The sequence below is a fragment of the Lepisosteus platostomus genome, chromosome 3, assembly GCF_059453375.1.
Source record: "Lepisosteus platostomus isolate fLepPlt1 chromosome 3, fLepPlt1.hap1, whole genome shotgun sequence".
Classification (NCBI taxonomy): Eukaryota; Metazoa; Chordata; class Actinopteri; order Semionotiformes; family Lepisosteidae; genus Lepisosteus; species Lepisosteus platostomus.
Window position 1 is genome coordinate 68439968 of NC_142613.1, and position 24516 is coordinate 68464483.

The window sequence follows — 24516 nt, forward strand, 5'->3', positions numbered from 1 at the left end:
ATTACCTGTAAAGTGCTTTGAGTGGAGTGTCCAGAAAAGCGATATATAAGTGTAAGCAATTAGAAGTAGGTAGCTGCGTCAGCATGTGTAGGCTAGGCTGGAAAGGAACAAGTAAAGGTTTATTCCATGCCGAGAAGAAAAGACATACGTTTCGGCTGTGGAGCCTGTAACTATTTAAAAAGTCACATACTAAGATAAATCAAATGGATTTGGGTGAGGGAGTTATTGTAGTAATAATACATTTTGAGTCATATATATAGTCTATGACTTCAAGATTGCAGACGTTAAATTGGCACAAAAGCTGACCTGTTGTATTTTAGATTTGCTGGGAGGGATCTGTTATTTTTCAGGCTATATTTATCCAGATAAGTCAACTGAGAACAAACCTACATTTGCAGCATGAAGAGGACCCACTTGTACAGAAGGGCCTTTGTTAAAGCAACCTGAGCTACACCTTACCCGAGAGCTGGACCCATGATCCTCTATCTAATCTGAGCTGCAGAGCCCTCATCACTACTCCTCACTCGTGTGCACAGTTCTCAAGTCGAAAGTTGGCAGACGCTCCCTTCATATTAGTCAATGATGTCCCTTTAAGATGAAAAGCAGGTTGGGAGTATAAGGCAAGCTGGGATACCAGCTGATTTTAACTGAAGTCACACCGGCGGACTGCTGTTGCAAACATTAATAACAGTTTTCAATTAAATCTGTCTCTTCATTTATTTCACTACAACTCTGTTCTTTTTAGGGCAGGGAGGGATCAGTAGCTCCAGGCTTCGTGGGACCTCGACTATAAATGTGTCTGAGATTAATTAATTGAACTAATTACATGCTGAAGTCAAATCACACACCTTCTGTGGGTTTTAATCAGTTACTGATTGAAAAGTGGAAAAAAAAACAGCTTTCTTGGTCTAGCATTTCTCATTTCTTTTACCGAAATGGGATATAGCTTCACACCATTTTATTAGTTTGAAACGGCTTTCTATAAAAGATTCTTCAGTTGAAAGCCTAGTTTTTTTTTTACTATTTTGCCGTCTATTGCTAAAGCTGCTTTATTATGCTAATTGCTTCTTTCAATTTGGGGTCTATTCCAAGGATCTTATCTCAGTCAGCAATGGACACAAGGTAGGGCGCACACACTGGGGCCAGTTTTCCTAGAAGCCAGCTAATCTACCATTATATTTTTGCATTGTGGGAGGAAACCAGAGTACCTAAAGGAAACCCACACAAACATGGGGAGAGCATACAAACTCCACACAGATAGCACAGCAGGTCCAGGATTGAACCCAGGCTCCTGCACTGAGGCATCCATGTTAATCATTCTCATGGGATACAGGCCCCTGCTCCCCCACAAACCTATTGGATAAAGCAGATAGAAAAGTCTTTTTAGATTGCTTTTTAAAGGCACTATGTACATTAAAGTTTCATCTTCAAGATCCTCTGTGCTCCCTCTGGCACTCGTCAAAATTAATTTCTTAGTGATACAGCATTTTCCTCCTAAAGGATCCCAGAGTGCTCTACAGGTTAACCCATTTCATCTTCCACTGAAGTTCAGCACCTACTAGGGCGATATAAAGCAGCTCTGCTAAATCGGATGACATTGCTTCACGAATTCAACTAAGATAAAATTTCCGGCAGGCCAGAGGAGAATTTAACCAGGTCACCAGGGATTATCCAAATTATATTGACCTGAAACTAAGAATCGAGTTTCCACATTCAGTGGCTGGTGCATTCTGCTGTAGACAAGTTGGTGAAAGTCCTCCCTCCCTCATCTTACACTGGCAACACAGCAATCTGCTAGGAACAATCCCCTACCCCCAACAAATGATTCAAATAGAGGATACATTTATACTACAATTGCATTTTACCTTTTGGGGGACAGGTTGGCAAACCAACTGGCTAGAAACTAATGCCCCCAGTGTAATCACCATTCAGTGTGTAAGATAATATAATGTAGCCTACCACTAACAGCTAATAAAACCCAAGAATAGTACAGCAAGTAATGTCTATTTAAAACCATTTTAGTTACAAATGGAAATTCAGAAAAATATTTCCATATTACCCAAGACTAACTTCAGTGATTTATTGGCTGTTGACTAATTTAATCACTCTAGTACCTACGCAACCAATGATATTTTTATGGGCAGCTCAACCACATAATTGGCTTGAAGACTTATTTACATTTTATTAAACCAGCTGCAGAACATTCAAGATGGCCTGTTTTAAGTAGATTAAGTAACCTGGCAAGGTCAACAGATGAGAGAAAACAGGTCAACCAATTTGATTGGGTTCCCTCTAGAAGCAAGCCTCTTTATTATTTTAAAACTTGATGAGGGAAAATCACCACACTGGGCAATCCTGATTTCTTAGAACCAATGTTTATAATACCCACGGACAGTCTAATTGGCACCAGTTTCCAACAACAGAGAAACAGTGGACAAGTTTTGCTTTCAGTTTATAAAATGTCATTTTTATTCATGTTACATAGCTGTTACATAGGGCAATAAACATTTTCACAAGGCTTTTGGGGACTACAATCAATGATTAGCAAAACACAATAGTGGTCCAAATCTCTAATGACAATCACTGGACAAACCAAACACCCTCTTACATGTGCACAAACCTGCATTGAAAAGTACTAAATAGAATACTTGGACTTGGTGTATATAATAATATTGGTTCCCATTCCAGGGTGCTTAAAAAGGTCATGCATGTAGACTATTTTTGGTATTCAGGAAGTGCCACCTTTTAAATCAGACATGCTAAGAAAGTAACATTTAGTGAATATCATTACTAGAAAGGAGTGTTTGCGACCTTCGAAAAGGAATTACCTCATAACCAATGAAAAGCGCTTGGCTGTGAAATGCTTGTTGCCTCAGTAGATTTAACACGCACTGACCTCTACCGCAGTAAAGAGCAGGTTGTCTTTGTACATTTGCTAGCATGTGCAGGGTCAGTCGATCAATTAATTTGCCTGTCAAAAGTTACAACTGCTGTATGCATTCAAGACAACCGCAGATCAAACAAATGATGCAAGGGATGTATGAAGAGATGACCTTACCTTTTAACAAACACAAATTCCACCTTGCAATATAGGACTACCAATCTTTGTCATCAGAATTTCAACATTCCCTTGAAAGGTTCTCTCCAAAAATACACAAGTCCTGTATGTGTTTTCTTTCTAAATTGGAAGTTAATGTTTATATAAAGAGAAGCTATTAATACTTTTCTACAGCAGTAACCGCACACCAGGAAGGCCAGGACAAACAACACAAACCAAGGAATGGAGTTTTTCTGTTTTCCAAAAGCTGCAGTGTGAAAAGACTAAAATTGTTGAATTTCCATATACAGCTATTCAGTAATGATGGGTTTTCAATTGCTGCAATATTTTTTTTTGAGTGGAGCAATAAGGAATGGAGACGTGTAAAAAGGTTTTTCTGTAAATTGTTTTGGGAGATGACTCCATGTGCATTTTAATTCTCGCCGCCTTCTCCGCCCTCCCCTTCATCTGCTGCGTTGTCTGATGTCCATAACTAAAAACAAAAGATAAAGCAGTTAAAAACAGTCAGAAAAAAATACATTCTCCAAGTTGTTCTCACTACCAAAATGATTTTATTATATTGACTATATTGAATAAAACATTAACCAAGGTACAATACACTAACCTCATGTCTTATCTTAGGCTTCTTACTGATTTAGCCTAGCAATTACACAAAGGGTAATGCCTGTTACTAAGATTTTAATTGAAAACCATTACACATACACCCAGAAAACCAAACTAGCACCAATTCACAGCATTAGATAGTGATACCACTTCAATAGAGCATTTAATTGCACTTTGGAACATTTCTTGTAACTTTTCAGCAGATGAAAATGCTGTTAAGCACACAAAGAATAAACATCTCTCTTTTGAAACGCAATGGTCATATTATACATGTTTAAAGGCTATCCAGGATCAAACAGTGTACTCTTACTAGTGTAAACAGGCATTCGTGCATTGTAGGACTGGTCATATACAACAACCCAAGATGGAACTAATGCTGTGATACCATTTATAATAAAAGACCAACATACCTAGAAACTCATGATTTTAAGGTATAATTTCAACACTCCCAGAAAACATTTTAACTTGTTTTTGATTTGGAAGCATCAGTACCATTAATTGTACCACATTGAGAAAGTTAATGAACACAAGCAGCAAAACTATTCTGGCAAATCAAATATTATCTACAGAGTGTGGAGGTTAAGAGCATTTTGGGAGGGTGAGCCACACTATTTGTGAATTTATACTATTCTAATCTGGGAGATGTCCGTGTCCTCAATTTTTCATCCCCTATGTTCATCTCCAGCGAGCAAGAGTAACCTTTCTCCTGAAAAAACTACTGAATGGTCCTCTTTATGGTAACGTTTTTCTGTCTTGGCTGTACTGGACTGTGCTAAAGAACCCCCAAATCACCCCCAGGAAATGAACCTTGAGATGAACTGATTGTTGCAAGGCCTATGGGGTATATATTTATACATCAGAAATATGAACAACTTGCGAATTGGGTTTAATTGATGAGAAGTTGAAAACGTAGCTCCAGAATCTGAGAACATTTGTACATCTCATTCTTCAGATTCTTAACTAATTCACATTTTCACAATGGCACAATCTCAGATCGGATAAGCAGCAAAAAGTGACTTCACTTTACCACCTGGACTAATTCTGGATGAATTTCAAGTTCTCAAAGCAGATGTAGGAGAAAGTATAAACAAGAGAACGTACTGTTAGGTTGTCTCTAAGCAACTGCATGATGAGGGTACTGTCTTTGTATGAATCTTCATTCAGTGTATCAAGCTCTGCAATAGCTTCATCAAAAGCCTAAAAAGAATTTAAAAAGATTAATGAACAGCATGTAAAACGTTTGATTGCACATGGTCTTCATAGACCGTTACCAAGGCCACTAACAAAGATAATGGTCCAAGCATGGCAAATCAAGACAAACCTGTCTACCTTATTTGGCGATATTCAAATACTTCTGTATTTCAATGAATCTGCTTGGACCATTCCCTTACATTACAGGTACATTACTTTGACCAGGAATGGCAAAGGAAGTGGAACAAATGCTACTTAAATCAAACCTAGAGCACAACACCGCTCATTTTACACTACCTCATCTAAAACTAACTTGCTAGGCTACAACCACCTCAACTACTCAAACAGGCTGCAAACATTAACAATGAGGTGTTATCAAATGCCTGTAAAAACCTGTAACTAGGCAGTGTAAATTCCTGTCAGCAGGCTTTGTTCTTTGCCAGCAGGGATTCCTTTAAGAATCTTAGATAAACTGGTACACAGTGTACCTTAAATGGTCTGCCAGTATGCAGTAATTCCCATGGATAGAATCTGACTTAATTTGTAAAAATCTCTAGAATTTTAAATATACATAAAAGTTTAGGGTAAATTAGATCCAGACCATATAATGTGAAATACTTCTACACAAAATGTTTCCACTAGCAGATGTCTTAGTTCAGCAATAATGTTTTCAACCAAAAACAGCCTCTCCATATCATAAGTACTCGCATCATTTGTACTGTTTTACAAAGAGCTGGCTGTTTTAATGAGTCTAAGGAATTTAAGCTTTAATATAGTATTCTGCTAGTTATTTAGTAATACAAGAGTGACATGCTGAAAGTTTGTTACAGATAACGTGAATGGAGAAAATCTCTGGCTATATTCTTGCAGACAACTGTGCAGCACACTTCAGTATCAAAGAGCTTTCCCACTGACTTCACTGTGCACAATGGCCTCAACACAAAATCCAGAATTCAAGGTTACTTGTTGCAGTTTTCTAGTTTTTCCTGACAAATGTGGAACTAAAGATGTATAAACCAAGGAAAAAGTATTCTTTCATAGCTCTTATGCAGTAGTGTGAAACATACTTGTTTTGCCAATGCACAGGCCTGCTCTGGGGAGTTGAGGATCTCATAGTAAAATACAGAGAAGTTGAGGGCGAGTCCCAAACGGATTGGATGTGTGGGCTGCATCTCTTTCTTGCTGATGTCAAATGCTTCTTGATAAGCTCCCTGAGAGTTTTCTATCGTTGCTGGAAAACAAAAAAAAAAGTTATGTACACAAAACATTCAGATATCAAGCAACTTGAATATTAATACGAGTTTTATGATTTTACCTTTGAAAATGTAAAGACCCCACGCATTTTGACAAAGCCATCAAAAGAAAACTTGAAAACTTTAAATGTTTCATATTTAATCGTACTTTAGAACTGTCTATGTACTTGATGGACTGCAGTGCTGAAGTCAAAGCAATCGCAGTGAATTGAGAACATGGCAATACAGAATGTGATAATCATCAAACCAAGTCTGAAGTACAGAAAAACAGGAGGTGAGAACTACTGACATATGGATGACAGACTTATTTGTAAAAACACAGCAAAATTTGTCCTGCAAAACAATTACCCTGTGCTCTTAGATGACATAAGGTTAGTTAAAAAAAAACTCTTGGGGTACCGTTTGCATTATGATTAAACTGCTGAGTTCTTACCCATCTGAACATTTGCCGAAAAATGCAATTTTACAAGCCCAACATGTACCGAGTTATAACCAAGGTATGAAAAAAAACATCCAGCTGTACATTAATGATCTATAGTGTTACTTCTGTTAACCTAAACATGAACACTGATTAGTGCAAGATGCTCTACTCAAGGATATCCATAACAGATTAGCGCTTTACCAAAACTGAAGGTGGAAACATGCTTACAAGTGGTAACAAACAGATTTCCTCATCTTAAATACTACAGTTTTGGTTATTGACCTGTTACCTTTGCATAATGATACATAAGGATCTGATTTCTACTGTGAGGATGTACAACTCAGTGGCCAAACCAGGATACAAGTACTTGTCATAAAGCATACTTTAACAAAAGCAGATGAAACCAAATTCAAATCTAATGGCTCATTGGTTCATTTACTTGGCACAGAAGATGTATAAAAAAAGAAATACAATAGAAAGTGACCAATTACTAAATGATCACTACACTAACTTTAACATAATTCAGATGGTTATGATGACTACACTGAATGTCACTAGTTTCACAATGTGAATTTCGAACCAAATATTGAAACGTCACGTTTTGAGAATAATGCATATTGTAGGAGCAGACCATTTTTAACACTTCACTTTCATTCATAATTCTCATTTTATGGGGTGTCAGCTTGCAAAATAGTCACTCCTATGATCTGAAATTCAGAATAAGATGTTCGGAAAACATGTGGCTTGTTGAGGTAGATGCAATATCCTTAAGACAATGACCAAACATTCCATTGCTAAAAAACTTAACATGCGTCTACTGCACTGACCGAAATCCATGAATCTATAACCTTGTGTTCAGCTTCACAGCTCCAATGAAGCGCAGGTTGTCTCTTGTACCTGGCTAGCATACTGCCACCAGGTTTGTCAGCAGCCCCAATACACAGCAGATCAGCTAAGAAAGAAAAATTAGAAAGAGCGCCAAGGATTCAATGACTAAACAGCCATGGCCTCAGCCAAAAGACAGCATCAGCCTGTTGCCACAATGGGGCTTTGGGTTGGAAATTCTGGTACAGAGGGAAGAGCTGTGGTTTCAAGGTGTTGAAAAACTAACAGAGCTGTCACTAGTAATGAGTGTGTATTGGGTAGTTTTGTTTACAAAGATTATGTGCATCAGGGCCACAATTTGTTGATTTTGTACAGAGTATGTTGCTGTTACCCTGCTTGAATGACAAATGAATTTACTGTTAGCCTATATCACAGAAAACAATCCAAACTCAAAACAACCTGTCTAAAAATCACTCCATTCTTCTTTGTAAAATGATAAAGTGTTTAATCACCCTATTAATTTAACAACTAAGACCGAGGTCAAATCTAAACAAAAGCAACAATTTTAAAGCCCAAATCTGCATTTGTCAAAATTAGAAGTGAAACTAGAACTTCAAAAATCATGCTTACCTCAAAGCATTAAATGAAATTAAAGCACTACACCAGTCCCAAACCCATTCTTAACAGAACGAAAATTGACAATGCTGCACAACATCCAAATAAAAATTGTTTAAAGAACTACACATTTCCACTGCTACTATTTCCTTAGACTTAACCCTTTCTCATTTAATCTATTTTCCATTCAAAAGGTACAAGAATTAGAATGGCTTGGTGATAGCACTGAACAAAAAAAACACCAGATCAAGATTCCCTTAGTAAATGGTCATTTATTTTTATAACTGAGTACTTGGCATTGATTTTTAAAAGAAATGCTTCAGCCTTTCAATGGAACTAACATAATGCAAGTGTTCAGCTATAGAAGTGTTATATAACCCCATGAAGTAAACCGCAAAAGCTGCAACACATACAAGACTTTAGTGATGAGGTAATATCTTGCTATTTGTATATAAAAATAACAAGAAGGGAGGAGACCTGGTTATGGAGCTACATAAACCCAGAAAACGACGGATAAATTTGTAAAAAAACTACAGCCAAGAACAACTTTAAAAGAGGGGTTCAAGTAAGGAGCTATATAATGAGAGAAGCAAAGAAACAAGCACAGGTTAAGGACCAACACTTGAAAATGTAGAAGCAACTTCTTTGCAGAAGTAACCAAGGACTACAAACACAAAAGGCAAGGAAATACTGGGGAAGAGCGATATCTACTGGTCTGACATGAACTATAGTGTCCCAGGAGACCTCGCACCGAACAGGTGAAACAGAATATTCATAGTCCGCTAACAATGACATAGAAGGGCCGTGTCAGGTCACTCTGCAAACTGTTCCTAGATTGGCAGTAACAAACACATTGCACCCTGTGTTCTTGAGAGGTTCAGGTGACTGAACGTACATCTAAACTGAGGTTATGCAGAACTGCTTGTAAATTAAGACTATAAGCTGAATGAATGTAAACCAGTGACAAATTTATCAAGATAAATTTATCAAACTTAACAGTTATAGTAAGTGTGATTGATAGGTGTGCCAAAGACATCCTATGACAATGGTCAAGTTTCCCTACTAGCTATTTTATGGAAATCACAATCATAATGAAGTATGAGAGTACCGACACCTGAACTAGCCTGCCTCAAGGAACATGTAAATTGAGACTTTTCGAAATAAACAAAACCAAGTCTAGAACCAACTTGAATTTGGAATTTATCAACATGTTCTGACCATAAAACCACCATCCAGCCAGCTGCTCAAGTATATATTGACTGACATGTTCCAACTGTTTTGCTTAAAGCAAAAATCAGTATTAATCCAAACACAAAGACAAGCCACTCGTGGTACTTTGACTAGAAACACAAAATATGCTTAATGAATTTCAAAGGCCTTGCACAAAGTAATTAAACTCACTTGCATGGAAGCCACTTTGATCCTTTTGCACTCTCCTGCTTCTTCCTGGACTGAGCTGATGTTTAGTTTCCACAAGCAATTTGTTCAGTTGTTGAGGGTGTTCAAGTTATCTTTTCAATTAAAAACTGAAAATGCTGCAATAGCAACTATCAACACGGCTCAGAGGCTTACAATTTTCTGCCTGCTGTTTCAAGCAAACAATTTGAAATTCAATCATCACAATCTCCTTCAAACAAAAACAGAAGACATTTAACAGCACCTGTTATTTACATACCGCCTAGAGCCCTTTTTAATTTAAAACAAACCACTTAAGCAATATACGGATGCCTTGCTAAGACTAACAAACTTGTGGACTAAATCCTATTCAGTCACTAATTACAATAATGTCTTACTGGTGCTGAATAATGAAAGTAATTTTAATTGTCATATGCGCAGGATTTATACAGGTAGTATACACAATTTAGTGTCGCAAAATAGGATTTTAATCATTTCAGAGAGTTCTATGATGTTTTCCATTCTGCCACAATAATGAGAACATTACTATTCAGATCCTGGAAGTATTGTTCAGCATTCTTTTCCATCACAGAGCTCTGCTGACTGGTCAATGGGGATAATTAAACCTACATTTAAGTGCCAAGTTTGAAAAGTTGGCAACCAAAGCAAACATTTAAAAACTCTTATAAGGGCGTATTAAAGATCCTAGAACTCTAGCCACCTTGGGGCGACTACATTCACCCAAACTAGAACACTAGGTAATCTGGCAGCAAAAAAAAAAATGTAATTAAGGAAAATATTTTTTCTACCCAACCAAATATCAGCTGTTTAAGTTGTTTTTTCAAAACAGCCATACAAACTTAATCTCTTACTACAATCACTAGCACAGTTGCTACTGTTTTAGAGTTGAGGGACGCGAGACTAACTGGTTACACTGTGCTGAAGAAAGTGTTCTACTGGGACCCCGACATATGAAGAATTTCCTGTTCTTGACAAAACATCGCAATAGCTCCAAAACTATCACTATTGTGTCACTATGTCCCAAGCAAGTAAATTTTAGTCAGAATTAATGTTGTCCTCATTTGACATTAAATTAGCCTACTCATGGATCCTGTAGAGACTAACTCCATTGCAGCACTGGGCCCTGAGTGAGGCTGGCTTGCTAGACAAGGATCATGCAATATACACTGACAATCACTACACCTTCCCAGCCCTCTTCAAGACCTTGTACAACCAGAAGACAGTGACTCAAGTCCAAACACGTTAAAGACTGCAACTGGTAAAAGGGAGTGCTGACCAGTGAGACCAGCTGAGTTCACACTTTAGCTTTCAACTGATTCATGAAGTCTTACAATCGGCTGCTCCATCATGTCGGAGAACTCAACGTATTTACCAAGGGGAGCACAAAAGTTTAATGCAACAACTGCCACAGTCACAGCTAAGCCAGATGTGCCAGCACGCCTGACCCATTGGTCAGTTTGAAAAATCAAAGCCGGAGCACAAGTGTGCTCATGCAGAATAAACGTGATTGGTGGCAGCATAAAACAAAGCAGAACAACACGTGCTGAGCTTTAGCCCACATTGGGAGACACAGCTAAAACCATACAACTCTACATTTTTCATCATGGTGCAATATGAAAAAAGTTAACCTTTAGTCCTTCATGATCTGTGCTCCAACAATTCACCAAACACTTTTAAAAGTAAGACATTGAACTTTATTAGACTGAATTAGGAAACACTTTTGGAATAATTAATCTTGAAGACAAGAACAACATGCATGCACTTACATTTCTTGTCATCCCCAGCGGCAACTTCGGCAAGATATCTGTAGTAGTCTCCCTTCATCTTTAAATAGAAGACTTTGCTTTCTGGGTTTGTAGAGTTGGCGATTAAATATTTGCTCAGCAATCCCTGGAAAAAAAAGTGAATGATTTTACTGCTGACCATGGATGCTGCATTTCCAGTTTGTCTAGAAGCAACAAAGATCAAACTAGAACTGGATCGTTCAACACCCCCGTCTATAGAAGGAGCTGCAAACTAAATACTGGCATATTCGGAAACTGAATTCACTGTCCATTTCCACTAATCCTTTTTATATTTTTTTTATTAAGCTAAACCAATTAGTGAACTGTTTCAACAGTGGAACGCACACTTTTGGAAGCAACTGAACAATTACTGCTTGAAACGAACGCATTAGGGAAGTTCTAGGATTAAAAATGTTCAATCGGAAAGAGGCCACCTACCTGATTTGGTTAAGCAATTAACTAAGAATCTGACCCAGATTTTTCTTGAAAGTTATGTTTTGCTATATTTCTTCATACAGAGGCCGCCAATATTTGCAGGTTTAATTTATGTTAAAGCACAGTGGCTTCCAGAAGTATGTGGACCCTTGTAGTTTTCACATTTTGGGACTAGAAGCTTCTAATCACAACACTAAAGCAGCAGTTATATACAAAACCTACTCCACACATGGTTAAACCTAAGCTGAAATATGGAAGAAACCTTTTCACAGTTCAGCCTTCTTTCAGGTGGGAAAGAGAGGAGGAAAAAGCATAGTAGGTGAGAATAGACAAAAGGGTGTCCAAGTGACGGGAGATCTGGGGGAGCAGAAAATGAGAAAAGCTGAAATGGACAAAGGATTTTAAAATCAATAAGATCTTTATATCCTGTCCTTGGCTCCCACAACTAAAGAGCCTCGTTTCACACTCGTTTGTGGTTGTAAATGAACCAGAGGGCAACAAGGCAAACTGCACCAAGGTGCTTCCACCATAGTTGTTGCTCACTGCATTTACAGTAGCTTATTAGCCTTCAGTTTCAGCATTGAGGTTTGAAATGGTGTATGCATCATTTTATGATTTTACCAAATGGAGCACCATTGGAAAGGTCTGAATACTTTTGCAAGAAATTGTTTAACAGTTCAGTACTAAGCACAAGATCACAATGACCGTACATGACAGTACTTAAATAGCAAGAATAAAGATAACTGTTGTAAAATCGGGAAACCACACCGTCTTGTCATGATGACTTTAGGTCAATTCCACACTACAGTGCTCGATACTGACAAAAACATCTAGCACCTATTTCTCGAGCCTAACAAGCTCTTCAGTAATTCTAGGTACAAGATGTCTGCACAGTAAGACCACGTCTATCCAGGTCTATCCATGGCCTCAGACCAGTGGTGACTAAACTTGGGTGAAGGCTGCCACTCAGGCTTTATGTAACTTTCCAAAGAATTTTGCAAACTACTTTTAAAACCACAATTTAACCTACAAGTCTAAAAAGACTAGGTTTCAACCACTCTTCAGTAAATGGCATGAAACCCTGCTTGAGTCACAATCTAAAACTGGACCATAAATTCGCACTTCAGCAGGATAACGGCCTAAAGCACATAGAAAAGTATGAAAAAGACCTAACAATAGTGTGAATGTCCATAAGAGGCCTACTCCTAACCTGAATTCCCAATTTATATTTTACTTGAAAAAGGAACGCACACACAACACCAATCCACTATGCAGAGCTGGTAGGAATGTATCCAAGAAGGTTAACAACAGTAACCCCTGCCACCGTGGACTGATGTAGAGAGCTGCTCATTTATGTAATCAGTTCCAATTGATACAAGTTCCAACCAACAAGTTCGCCGACATTTATCCTCCTACACACTGTTCTGTTCATGTTAAAATTTAAATTTTATTTAAAAAGTAAACTAATGTACACATTGCAAACAGGAAAAGGGGCATGTGATTAAGTATGTCATTGTTTCTTCCTCTATCGAAGGTCAAAATTCTATCAAACCCACAAGTTTCACACTAAAATCACAGTGTCCTTCCCACTGCTTCAACAATAAAACAATCACTGTGCCTTTAAGCCTGTACATTAAACTTACTAGGATGTTCCACCTCAAAAGCTAGGTTTATTAATGTTGCTCGTTGATTAGGTGCCAGACCTTTTTATTCCACAAATCTTCTGTGGATAAGTTTAATTTACACTTAAACTTTCAAGAATAACCAAGCTGATAAAGGGCAGGTGCAATGCAAATTACTTGGATATTTATAAAGCAAATTAAGCTGCACAATTTACATAAATTAGATCACAAAGACCGCAATTACAGAATGAAATGACACAAGAACAAGATGCAAATATGAGACAAAAGAATTAATTGAAAGACAAGAGCTAGTTTACCAAGTAATTTAACAGTAAATATACTAGGCTTCCTTAAATGAAGTGACCAAAGTCAGGCATCATCTTCTTATGTACTACTGAACAGACTCATAGGTACTAAAATAAGACTGTTGAAGTATTACATGTGTAAAAACCGAGTTAAGAGCATTAGCTATTTGTACAGGTGACCTGGATTCACACAAATGGACTGTCCTTATAGACTAGACACTTTCAAATGTCAAATGAGTGCATTCATAATGTGAATTTAAGGATAAGGATTTTCACAAGAAAGCAACTTCTACATAATAAAACACCATCTTCATTGACAACACCTGTGACAGCTATATGGCCATACACTACAGCAAACATCCAAGTTAATGTGTTCATATTGATTATGTGGTTAATTTCCAAAACAGAACCTTGGAGCCATCTACAAAAATAACATCTGACCTAAATGAATTTCAAAAAGGTAAAAAGTACAAATTCTTACCTTAAAAGCAATATTAAAATTATCAAACATCACTGTAAGCTTATCTGTAACTTACACTAAACATTGCCAATTTAAAAAGCTTATGGAATACACTGGGAGAAATGGAAAAGTTAAAAGGTGAGAATGCATAACATTCTCCCTTCCTCCGAGCCAGCGGCAGTAGAATACCCCGTTAAATGACATCTGTACAAAGAGGTCAACTGGTTGCCAGTTAAAGATCTAAAGCAGCATCAGCTTTTTCTAAAAAAAATCCTAATCAAAAAGAGCCATTATGAAATACGGACAAGCAGACTGATGCTGTGCTGCCAAGGCATGTGGAGTTAACTGGGGCTGATTTTCCAACACCTGTTGAAAACAGCAGACCCTTTCCTTTCACACAAATGTGCACTAAGTGCTGTATCAACAGCACACAGAATATCATTAAAGTGGATGTATGCAAACAAAACCGTTTAAACAAAGCAACAGAATAAAAAAAAATATTTTCTCAAGACAGAACAGTATCAAGCAAATAAACACACCTTTGAATGACATCCTGAATGAGCAAATGCCAACCACGCTTGTTGATTTTATCTGCAAGCACTGTGCACACAGCAGGAAACAAACTGTAGATAGTTGCTCTCCAACACATCTACATGCTATTTGGAGAGGTTTTGACCTCCAGGTCATGTTTGATTTTGGATCAGACCAAAGAAATCAACAATTGGTTGACAACTGTCTAGGCACTGGAAACCACAGTCTCATTTCAGTATTATGTGGGGTGCAAGCCAGTTCAGTATTTTCTCCCTTGGTATTGACAACAATAGTTCAAGAAATATTGAAAAGAGACTAATATTTGAATAAAGAAACCTATTTCCATATAGGTTTCCATCTATTCAGTGTCAAGGGTCTTTCACCTTTTAAGTGCTAATCAAACAAATCAAGGATAATAAATCAAAGCCCTCCTAGGTCTCTGAAGGTGAACAAGGACATTAGACACTATAGTATATTAGACGGCATTCAAATGCAATCAGCCATCTGCACGAATGTTGGGGGCGACACTGGTATAGCCATGAAACTTTAAACATGCATCAGTCTGCAAATTTAAGATGCCAGAACTGTAAAAGTTGATTTAGCAAATAAAATGCAGCTGTACAGAACACTTCAAAATGTTCCAATGTTAATAGAGGGTATGATTTGAGAAATTATCACTACACAATTACCGATTCTAACCAAAAAAAAGCCTTGTCAAGGTTCTGAATAGGCTCAAACGCTAACAGCATTTGGTCAAAAGGAGCTGCAAGTTTGAGTTTTGAATGTTATAAACCAATAATGCCGGGATTTCCCCAAGGAGCAGCTAACCACTAGAAGAGCACTAGAAGAGCTGGAGGTTCTTGAATTAGGAAGGGCGTCTTCTTAGCAGGCAACATCAATGCCCGGAACTGGCAAGTCACAGCCCAACCAGTTTTGAAATGACATCTGATGATAGTCGAGTCTCAGCCTTCAGCGCTCATCTGAACACCACTGGAAAGAAGTGCTCTCAGACCGAGTGTAGATCTGAGGTCGCAAGTCTTAAAAAGCAGTTTAAAATTCATAGACAATACTGAACAAAAACAGTACAGGTCTTTGACAACCAAGTCCTGCAAAAACAATGTTCCATTACCTTTCCCCTCATAAAAAGAAATTGGCAAAGCCATGTTCCAACTGCTGCCTAATGTAACAGACAGGGTGTTCAACAGAAAAATAAGGATGTTAGCTGCACAGCACACCTGCTCCTGGTTTTAGACAGCTATCTTCTACCAAATTCAGTTCTTCTACAACAAATGGTGACTTTTCCAAAAATACCCTATTAACAAGAAATGACTAAAAAAACAGAAAATCCAGACTGCAAATTAAAGGTCACAAATGTTATATGGTCTCCGAGTGATTCTGTTAAGAGAAAGCTCCTCGCTGTCCACGGAAAGTAGGAGGTATAAGTCATCTGTGGTGCATGCCCCACTATGCCTTTCATCACCTTTTGGTGCTGGACAATTCCCAAGTCTTGTATTAATCACAAATCAATGGCATAGCGCGGACAGTTCGATATTAATAAATTACAATCAAGTTCCAAGTCTGTTTTATTCTGTTATGCTACATCTGTGAGACAAGTTCTGAAAAACATCCAATGGTAAGAGAGAATGTGGAGGGTCTGGGTTAATCCAAAGTTCAATAGCAGATCAATTAAGGCAAACACCCATCATAACATAGGCTTGGCTCTCCCATGACCCTGTATTACATCAAGCAGTCAGAAAACTGAGTGATATCCATCCTAACAATCAATCTATGGGCATCATATTTATAAACCGTAATATGCATGCATTTATAGCTAGAAAAGCTGTGAATCTGGAGTTTGAATGAATTGCTTTCATCTCTATAAGAAATTGGTTTCTTCTGTTTATACCGGAGCGGTGGCACTGTGGCTGGAAAGGCAGAGGAATCCTACTCCGTTGGGCCCCTGAGCAAGGCCCTCAACCCCAACTGCTCCAGGGGTGCTGTACAATGGCTGACCCTGCGCTCTGACCCCCAGCTTCTCTCTCCCTGTCTGTGTGTCTCATGAGAGCAAGCTGGGGTATGGGAAAAAGACTAATTCCTAATACAAGAAATTAGTATATGGCTAATAAAGTGATCTGATGTTATTACACATTTTCATCAAATTTAAGTGTCAATTAGTTGAACCTCAGTTACATTTAACTTTATTTTTGAAAAGTGTTCATTTCCCCTTTCCAGTTCACCATTCTTCACTCCTCACAGAGTTTCAGATATTTGGCATGCCACTCGTGCTTGGAAGGTTTTGTAGACCTTCGTGAAAACAGAAACTGCTTGCCAACATCGCAAGGCAGCATCACTGTAGTCTTTACTAAAAGAAAACTTGAAATTTCCCCATCTGTCAACATGACAGGGTTAGGCCTTACCTCTTCAAAGGAAGCATACAAATGTAGCGAGATGAGCTGCTAACTAAAACACACAAAAGCCTTCTCCTAAATTTAATCTGGTCTTGATTTTTGGTTTTAAATTTCAACAACTTAAACCCATCCCAATAATGAAATTAAATCAACTACCTTTTTCCAAAAAGATTATACCAAGCAGAAAATGTTTCCAGTAAACTTATTAAAGTGGGGGCAGGACAAGCAAAACCGCAATTACAGTGAATTTGTGTTATGACAAAATACCTAACATAACACTTAACAGCAAGTTAAGACATGACTCAGGGTGAGTAACGCCATTCGTCAATGTTTTTTTAACTGGCAGTGGCACTAGAGTCTCAATCAAGTCATGAAAAGTGACCTTGATTGAGACACTGAATTAAAGTTTATATGTATATCAAATCTTGTGTCCAAATGACCTCAAACTTTAAGCATAAGGGCAATGAATATTAATCATCCGATTTCTGAAAACATGTATGAACTACTCGGCACTTTAAAATCCACAGACCTAAACCTACTTACAGTATAAAGTTTACCGTATTAATTTCAGCATGCATGAAATTGTTTTTTAATGAGGACTTGATCCAAACTACTTGCGCATTTAAAGATTAACACCAACAGAAGGGCACCTAGGCTATCAGCCCATGCACACTGCCTAACCCTGTCACTCGTGGCTATTGTGCACTTTACAGCACCTTTATTGCCAACACTCTCAAAAAGTGGGCAGAGACTATTACATTTCTCATTTTAAACTTCTACCGTAAGAAAAGGGCCTTTACAAATACCTTATATTCTAGTTTAAATGCTTTTAAATACAGACGTGTCAAAATACTGCTATCAGTATTCTTACCATGTTTCTACTATGATTTGGAAGTTGATCCTTTTTCCTTAAGCCAAAGCCAACACCTGCAACTAGCCTCTTAGCACTCAGTGAAAAACATCTTTAGAAAAAAGAGGAGAGTGATTGACCACATGCATTTTATTCATATATCCATGTTTAAGTCTTAATATACAAGAGCTCTATTAGTTTCAATAGATTTAACAAGTTAAATTGCTAAGCAGTGATGCTGGACAGTTATCAGGTCAAAAATTAAACCCTTATAACGGGACAGTGTTTTACAGGACTTTTTGTGTAGCAACAAAATTTTGAAATACTCAAATCCATCTGTCTTCTAAACGCGTCATCCAATTCAGGGTTGTGGGGGAGCCGGAGCCTATCCAGGCAAGCATCAGGCACAAGACAGGACACACCCTGGTGAGGACACCAGTCCACTGCAGGGCACAAACACACCAGGGCCAAGCTCCCCAGAAGCTGATTAAGCTGTCAGTATGTATTTGGACTGTGGGAGGAAACCAGAGCACCCAGTAAAACCACACCAATGCAGGCAGAACACGGGAACTCCATGCAGACAGCACCCCAGGTCTGGAACTGAACCCAGGGCTGCAAGGAAGCAATGCAGTTTCACCACTGTTCTCCCCATGTTTACATGGGTTTCCTCCCTGAGCCCAAAGACACACGCTGGCCATGGTGCAAGTGCGAGTCCATCTGTGTGCCCTGCAGTGGACTAGTGTCCTGCCTTGTGCAAATTGCTTGCTGAGATAAGCCCTGGCTCACCCCCCCCCCCCAACCCTGTACTGGATAAAGCACTTAAATTCTGGATGGATGGATATATGACATCATTAGAAATACAAAGGAACGTCAGTACTTGTGAAGAATTGTGGTAAACTACATTTTAGCTGTCTGGCAACACTGCTGCCAATAACCTTGATGTCTTTCACAATTATGAAGTACCCTTTGTATTGGCGCCATAAGTACATAAAACTACACAGAGGAAGGACTAGAGGATTTATAACCTGTCAAATTTCAATACTGTATTGAAATTTCTCCACAGAACCTTGAGGAAAGTGAAATGCACTTCAATAGTTTGAAGCAGTAAGAATTAGGAAATAAACTGATAGCTACTTTGACTGAATGGTGACAATGTTCTGGAAGAAGTGCTATCCTTTAGATTAGATCAGACATTACACAGAGGTCACCACTTCATTAGAAGTGGGGTAAGAGTATGAATGTTGATCCCCCCCCCCCCCACTGTGTTGGCAAATTTGCATTTTGGTTTTGCGCAATCTAATGTTCTCCCCCTTGCCCAACTGGTTAATTCCTCACGTCCACCCTATCTGATGTGTAGTGGGGCTGCTTGTGAATAACAACATAAGTGTTGCTTAATTGTGAGACTGGGGTGGTGCTACACTTCAGTGGTGAATGAAGTAGGTCTCCTCTAATATGTATAGAGCTTTGGTATCATTGGCGATAAAACATTTTTATAATTCAATGATCATAACCCTAGTGCACAACATGCAATAGTGAAGGTTAGAATCAAACAGGTTCTGAATACTGACTTTCATCTTACCCAACTATAGAATCTGCTCATCCCAGGCCATAAAGTCACACTAACAAGCTTAGAGAAAACCTTCACGTTAAAAAAAAAAGTGAAACCATTCCCTTTGCAATTATTGTTAAGCCTTTAGGCTTCATTTATGTACTCAGATTTTCAATGAATCAGCATTTCACCTCTAGGAAGTATGTTTCTAAAATTTAAAACTGATTTTATAAACTATTATAAAATACTCCCAGCTCTTTGGTTGTAGATTTAGCACAGAGCCTTTGGGTATTAAATATTAGATCAATTACTTTTTATCAGGTAAGTACATAGTATTGATTTACCAGTTAAATATACACATTGAATGTAAAAGTTCAACTGTCCATTTAGTATGAAAACTGGAGACTTACCACAAAAGTCACAACCTCTCAACAGTGCCAGTAGTCAACTTAGATAGGTCACGAAGAATTAGCCTTTATAAAGTTTTGAGATATGAATCAAATATGTAAATGTGAAATTTAAATCCCACGTTTTCAACATGTATTTTAACGGTTACTCTGTATATTAAACATTAAAGGGCACTTTTTTTTCCCTTCCCAATTTTTTAATTAAAAAAATATAACCTTACAAAAATGGTTCATTACCACTTCAAACCTAATAATAATCCTAAACCGGTGTAATGTACCCGCCTGAGGTAACACTTCAAAGCCCTTCATGTATGAAAAATGTACACACCCTGATATTTAAGGTATGATCCACTTTTTTCCTATCCCACTTTAAAATCTATATTACACTGAAAACATTGAGCTATCATTTTAGTGTAGCTTACCAAACACCATTTAATTGCATTAAAAGTGCATTTTAATACCACACGACATAGAACCCAGGGCCTGGTACAGCTCAAGAAAAGGGAGTGAATTACACTTCAGACGATATAATGAGGATTCAGATGAGTACAATACTTACAATTATCTAACAAAAAATCTTAAAGCACAATTAATACGTCAACAGTAAAACTCAAAGGATACAAATTAAAATACCAACAACCCCAATACACCCACTTCACAATACAAGCACAGTCCTATCACATGTAATTTCTATTGAAGATGTGAATCTCTGCTGAAGGGACTAGGGTAGAAAAATATGAAAAATTAACCTATGAAAACGTCCTTTAAACTAAACCACCACAGCAAGTCATAAAACAATTCAAATTAAAAGAAAATCTGACCCGTTTTAAAGTTCCTCAGACCCATCAATAGAATTTCTTGGCCAGAAGACTTGCTGTGCTAATAGCGGGATGCAGAGCTCGGACACCTGCCATCAGGCCCCTGTGTAGCCCACCCAGTGGTGCCCTCGCTCACTGCTGCCCCGTTCCAGTCCTGCTCCTCTATCAACGTGCTGCTCAATCCCCACAGTGTCGGTCAGCCAAACGAAACTGCTGCATCACGTATTGATCTGTGGGAGGCCTGGGTAGGCGATCTGCTGCAACGGGCCGACGACGCCCTCAACAGCCCAGCCTCCCAGCTGCAGTTCAGCACGGCCCTGGGACCAGAACTCGGGACTGGCAGCTTCTCTGCTGGACTGGGACTAAGGGCAGCATCGCTCTACTCAAAACACACGACCTCACCAAACACCTCGGTCCCCTGCCAGCCGCTGCATGTCTTCCCCAGCCTCTCTCCACATCCCCCGCCGAAGGATCAGGGGGAACTCCCACCTTGTGGGGGCGTTCTCCCCCTGCCCTTCTCCAGCAGGGCCACGGATGAGAAATGAAATGAAACCAGGACGGGACTGCATGCTCACCCCACCCCTCTTGCTGCACTACACATTCCTATTAATAATCACCTGACCTCACCCCACCGCGGCGCGCCTGCGAGCGGGCCCCCGGGGTCCGGGGACCCGGCTGGGGGCTGGGAAGGTGATCTGAAGGTAAAGCGGGCAGCGGCGGCGGCGGGTCTCACCAGAACATCGTTGCAGATCTCCCGCAGCTCGGACTCCACCTTCTCCCGGTACTCCTTGACCATCTGCAGCTTCTTGTCGCTGCCCTCGGTCTTCTGCTCGATGCTGGAGATGACCCTCCAGGCGGACCTGCGGGCACCCACCACGTTCTTGTAGGCCACGGACAGCAGGTTCCTCTCCTCGTTGGACAGCTCGGCCCCCTGCTCGGTCACCTCCTTCATGGACGCGGCCATGTCGTCGTAGCGCTCGGCCTGCTCCGCCAGCTTGGCCTTCTGGATCAGCTCCGTTTTATCCATCGCGTCCGCTTCCGATCGTGCGTGTGTGGGAGGGGGAGTGGGGCTGAGGGCAGGATATTCTCTTCGAGGCGCAGTGTTTCAGGACGGGCCGGGTGACCAGCTGCGGGCTGGGGGGGGGGAACCGGGATCGCCGGAGAGCCTGAGCGCTGTCGGTGGTGTCGATGGCCGGGGACGGGGGGACGCGGGGCAAGCAGGTGAGCAGACAGCAGTCGTGCAGGCGACGTCCTGTGGGAAGCCTGCGAGCCGAACGGGAAAGAGGTGGGCAACTGAGGCTGAGCTGCACGCAAGCTACACGCACACACGTCGCGCAAGCATCGAGCCCAAATCCGTGCGCGTCGATCGTACGGTTGTCAAGAAACCCGTCGGGCTGAATCGAGACTGCACGTCTCCAGGCTGACGAGAAACCACCAAAGGACCTGCCATCTTTTTTTTTTCTCTCTCTCTCTCTCCAGTACTTCTAACGTGACCCAGGGGCGGGGAGGCTGTATCCAACGCGCACACACGCAGGTCCCGTCTCCCTTGAAGAGCAGGGAAACGGGCGGCGGTCAGTCTCCCCCTCCCGGGGCTCGGCAAAGGTTTGCTTTCGGAACAAGCAGCAGCGAGCACCACCCGCAGAGACACGACATCGTACTCCGCTACCCACCCCGGCAATTTTGCAATAATGGCCAGGAAATTCCCCCCGTTTCTTAAGAGGCGATTTCGCCATTGTGTCAGCGCCCAGCTCAAAAAGCGAGACGACACTCGGGTCTCCCCGCCACCGCTGCTCCTTAGCGTTTCGACCCCATTCACGAACCACGCAGGCAGTTATCCGAATAACTCCGCGTTTAAACACAGATTTAGATAAAATGGCGGCTCCTATTAGCCGAAAACCAATTCCCGAGACAGTCTTTTTTTTCCCCCCTTGTGTGACAAAATGGATGCGGCAAACCCGAACCGCCATACACGCCAGGTCCGATACACCACACGGTTATCGGGTTCAATAACCGCAAGCCCTTCAACAAACGGCACATTCACGTCGCTTCCCCCAGCACAACCCTCCTTACTGCGCCCCTAAAATACGAGGGAAGCAGCGCCAAACCTCCGCTTACCTCCGTACCGCTCCTCCGAGCTGATCCGCTTTAGGGCTGAAGAGAGGAAAGGAGCCCAGCCGCCAGTCTCAACCGAGCACGAGAGCCGAGGCGGGGCCAGGCGAGCGCGAGCCCCAATGAGAGAGTGAGTCCCGCACCGCTCGACCGTTACAGTTCAAAAATGCTCGCCAGTAGCACCGCAGCGCGCGGAAGAAGGCGGGCTTTAAATGGGCAAGTTCGACTGGCCTGTAGGCTGCGGCTGGGGCCACGGGGTTTCCTCCAATTAGAGCAAGGGAGAAGACGTCACCATTGCCATGGTTATCCAGCACCCCCCCTCCTCCTCCTCCTACTCCACCACCTCCACCACCACCACCGCTGAATGTAGCACTACTGTAGTGAGAGTCGGCATCAGTGAGGCCCGGGAGCGGGCGTGGTGGATGAGTGTGTCTCACTCAGAGGCTGGCGGCACTCATCTCTTGCAAGCGGGGAGCCAGCCAATAGCCCCCCTGTGGCCCTCTGACCATGCCCACCCCTATGATTGTAGCTTCGCGTATTTCATTCCCCCGGCTTTGAATGAATAGATGAGCGGTACCATATTTATTCAAAATAAGAGGGCGCTCAGTCGAGCGAGGGGAGACGTGAGAGGGGTGGACCGCTGGTGGTATTTATACTATAATCATTTATATCGCATACCTGTTCAGAACGAAAACGGGGGGGAAATGCGTTTCAAGATATTTGAACATTTCCTCCGGACGGATATTTAAGGAGGACGTGTCCGGTGACATTCGAATACAAAATTTCGGATTACAATTCTTAAACCCTAAATTATCGGAAAGTAGGTTTCAAATGACGTTTAAGCAAGGAGCTGTCATATTCTCACGATTCCATGAAATACAAGGATGGTAGCAGGTAAAATCCCAAATCTGGCCTCAAGACCAGGGTGCAGTAAGTTTGGGGGGACTCCAATGTCCTGTGACAAACAATACAGTACTTCCTAATCATAAACACTGTGGTTTGAGGGATTTTCGCTCAAGGAGGTAACTTTCAAAAATATATTTACATTTTCTTTGCCGCGTTGTAGCTGTTTGGTGAGAAATGATCATGCTAAATAACAGATAATAGGAACAATACATTTGTATTATAGTTGTAATAAAGTTGGTCTCACAGAAACTCTACGCCAGTCCGAGGGAGTCATTTCCAGTGCTAATCCTACAGGGACATCCCCACCAGTTTATACAGAATAATAGTCAAGGATCCAGAATCTTCCCCAGTTTGAAAACTCATGGCTTAAAGCATTTCTGCTATGGTCTGAAGGTCTGCCTACGAGGATTTCCAGTAGTGTGATTAATAGCTTGTTCCAGGATCTGTGGAGTTATTGTGTGACACAGCCGAACTGAGAATATCGTCAGCACTTTTTTTCTGCGGAGAAGGTGGCACCTGCAGCAGCACAATGGCAGTTGAGCACAACTGACTTTTATTCAGCGCTTCACCCTCTCTGGATTAGACGCTGTTAGACGCCCACCCTCCCCCGTGAGCCCTCCCATGCCATAAAGGAAAACTGTCATCTGATATTTCCTCACCTGTGCTCAGCGGGAACGAGTCGGACGTTAATCATTAGCCCTGCTCGAGATCTAAATTACACTCCTAGCTGTTGGCCGAGCAGGAATCTTGACCAATCCCAAAACACCAGTGTGGGGACAGGATAAAGCTTGTTTTCACATGCGCCAGACCTGCCCTTCGACTCCTCGTCGACAAAGGAGCACCTGGGGTGTAAGAAGAAGTGGACTGATGAGGCATGTTTTAAATATCCTGTTTCTTACAGTGCTGGATTCAGATCAGGTTGCTGCCATTACAGATCCAATTGTCCTCCA

General features: G+C 40.7%; 1 protein-coding gene across 1 annotated transcript; it reads right to left on the bottom strand.

Moving 5' to 3' along the window:
• Positions 1-2439: 2439 nt before the first annotated feature.
• Positions 2440-22825, bottom strand: LOC148675337 (14-3-3 protein theta). The gene is made up of 6 exons (XM_088626578.1): positions 22667-22825; positions 21285-21814; positions 11149-11272; positions 5920-6083; positions 4763-4858; positions 2440-3530 (listed from the first exon to the last, which is right to left on the bottom strand). The coding sequence occupies exons 2-6, from the start codon at positions 21576-21578 to the stop codon at positions 3471-3473; spliced, it is 738 nt and encodes a 245-aa protein (XP_088482704.1). The 5' UTR covers positions 21579-21814; positions 22667-22825; the 3' UTR covers positions 2440-3470.
• Positions 22826-24516: the final 1691 nt, after the last annotated feature.

Bases quoted from the DNA above. Each gene is read 5' to 3' on its own strand.
- LOC148675337 (XM_088626578.1), bottom strand. From the start codon at position 21,578: ATGGATAAAACGGAGCTGATCCAGAAGGCCAAGCTGGCGGAGCAGGCC. The intron at 4,859-5,919 runs GTATGTTTCACA...AATTCTTTTTAG, and splicing joins CCTGTGCATTGGCAAAACAA to GCTTTTGATGAAGCTATTGC. The intron at 3,531-4,762 runs GTACGTTCTCTT...TTTTGTTTTTAG, and splicing joins TGCTTAGAGACAACCTAACA to TTATGGACATCAGACAACGC.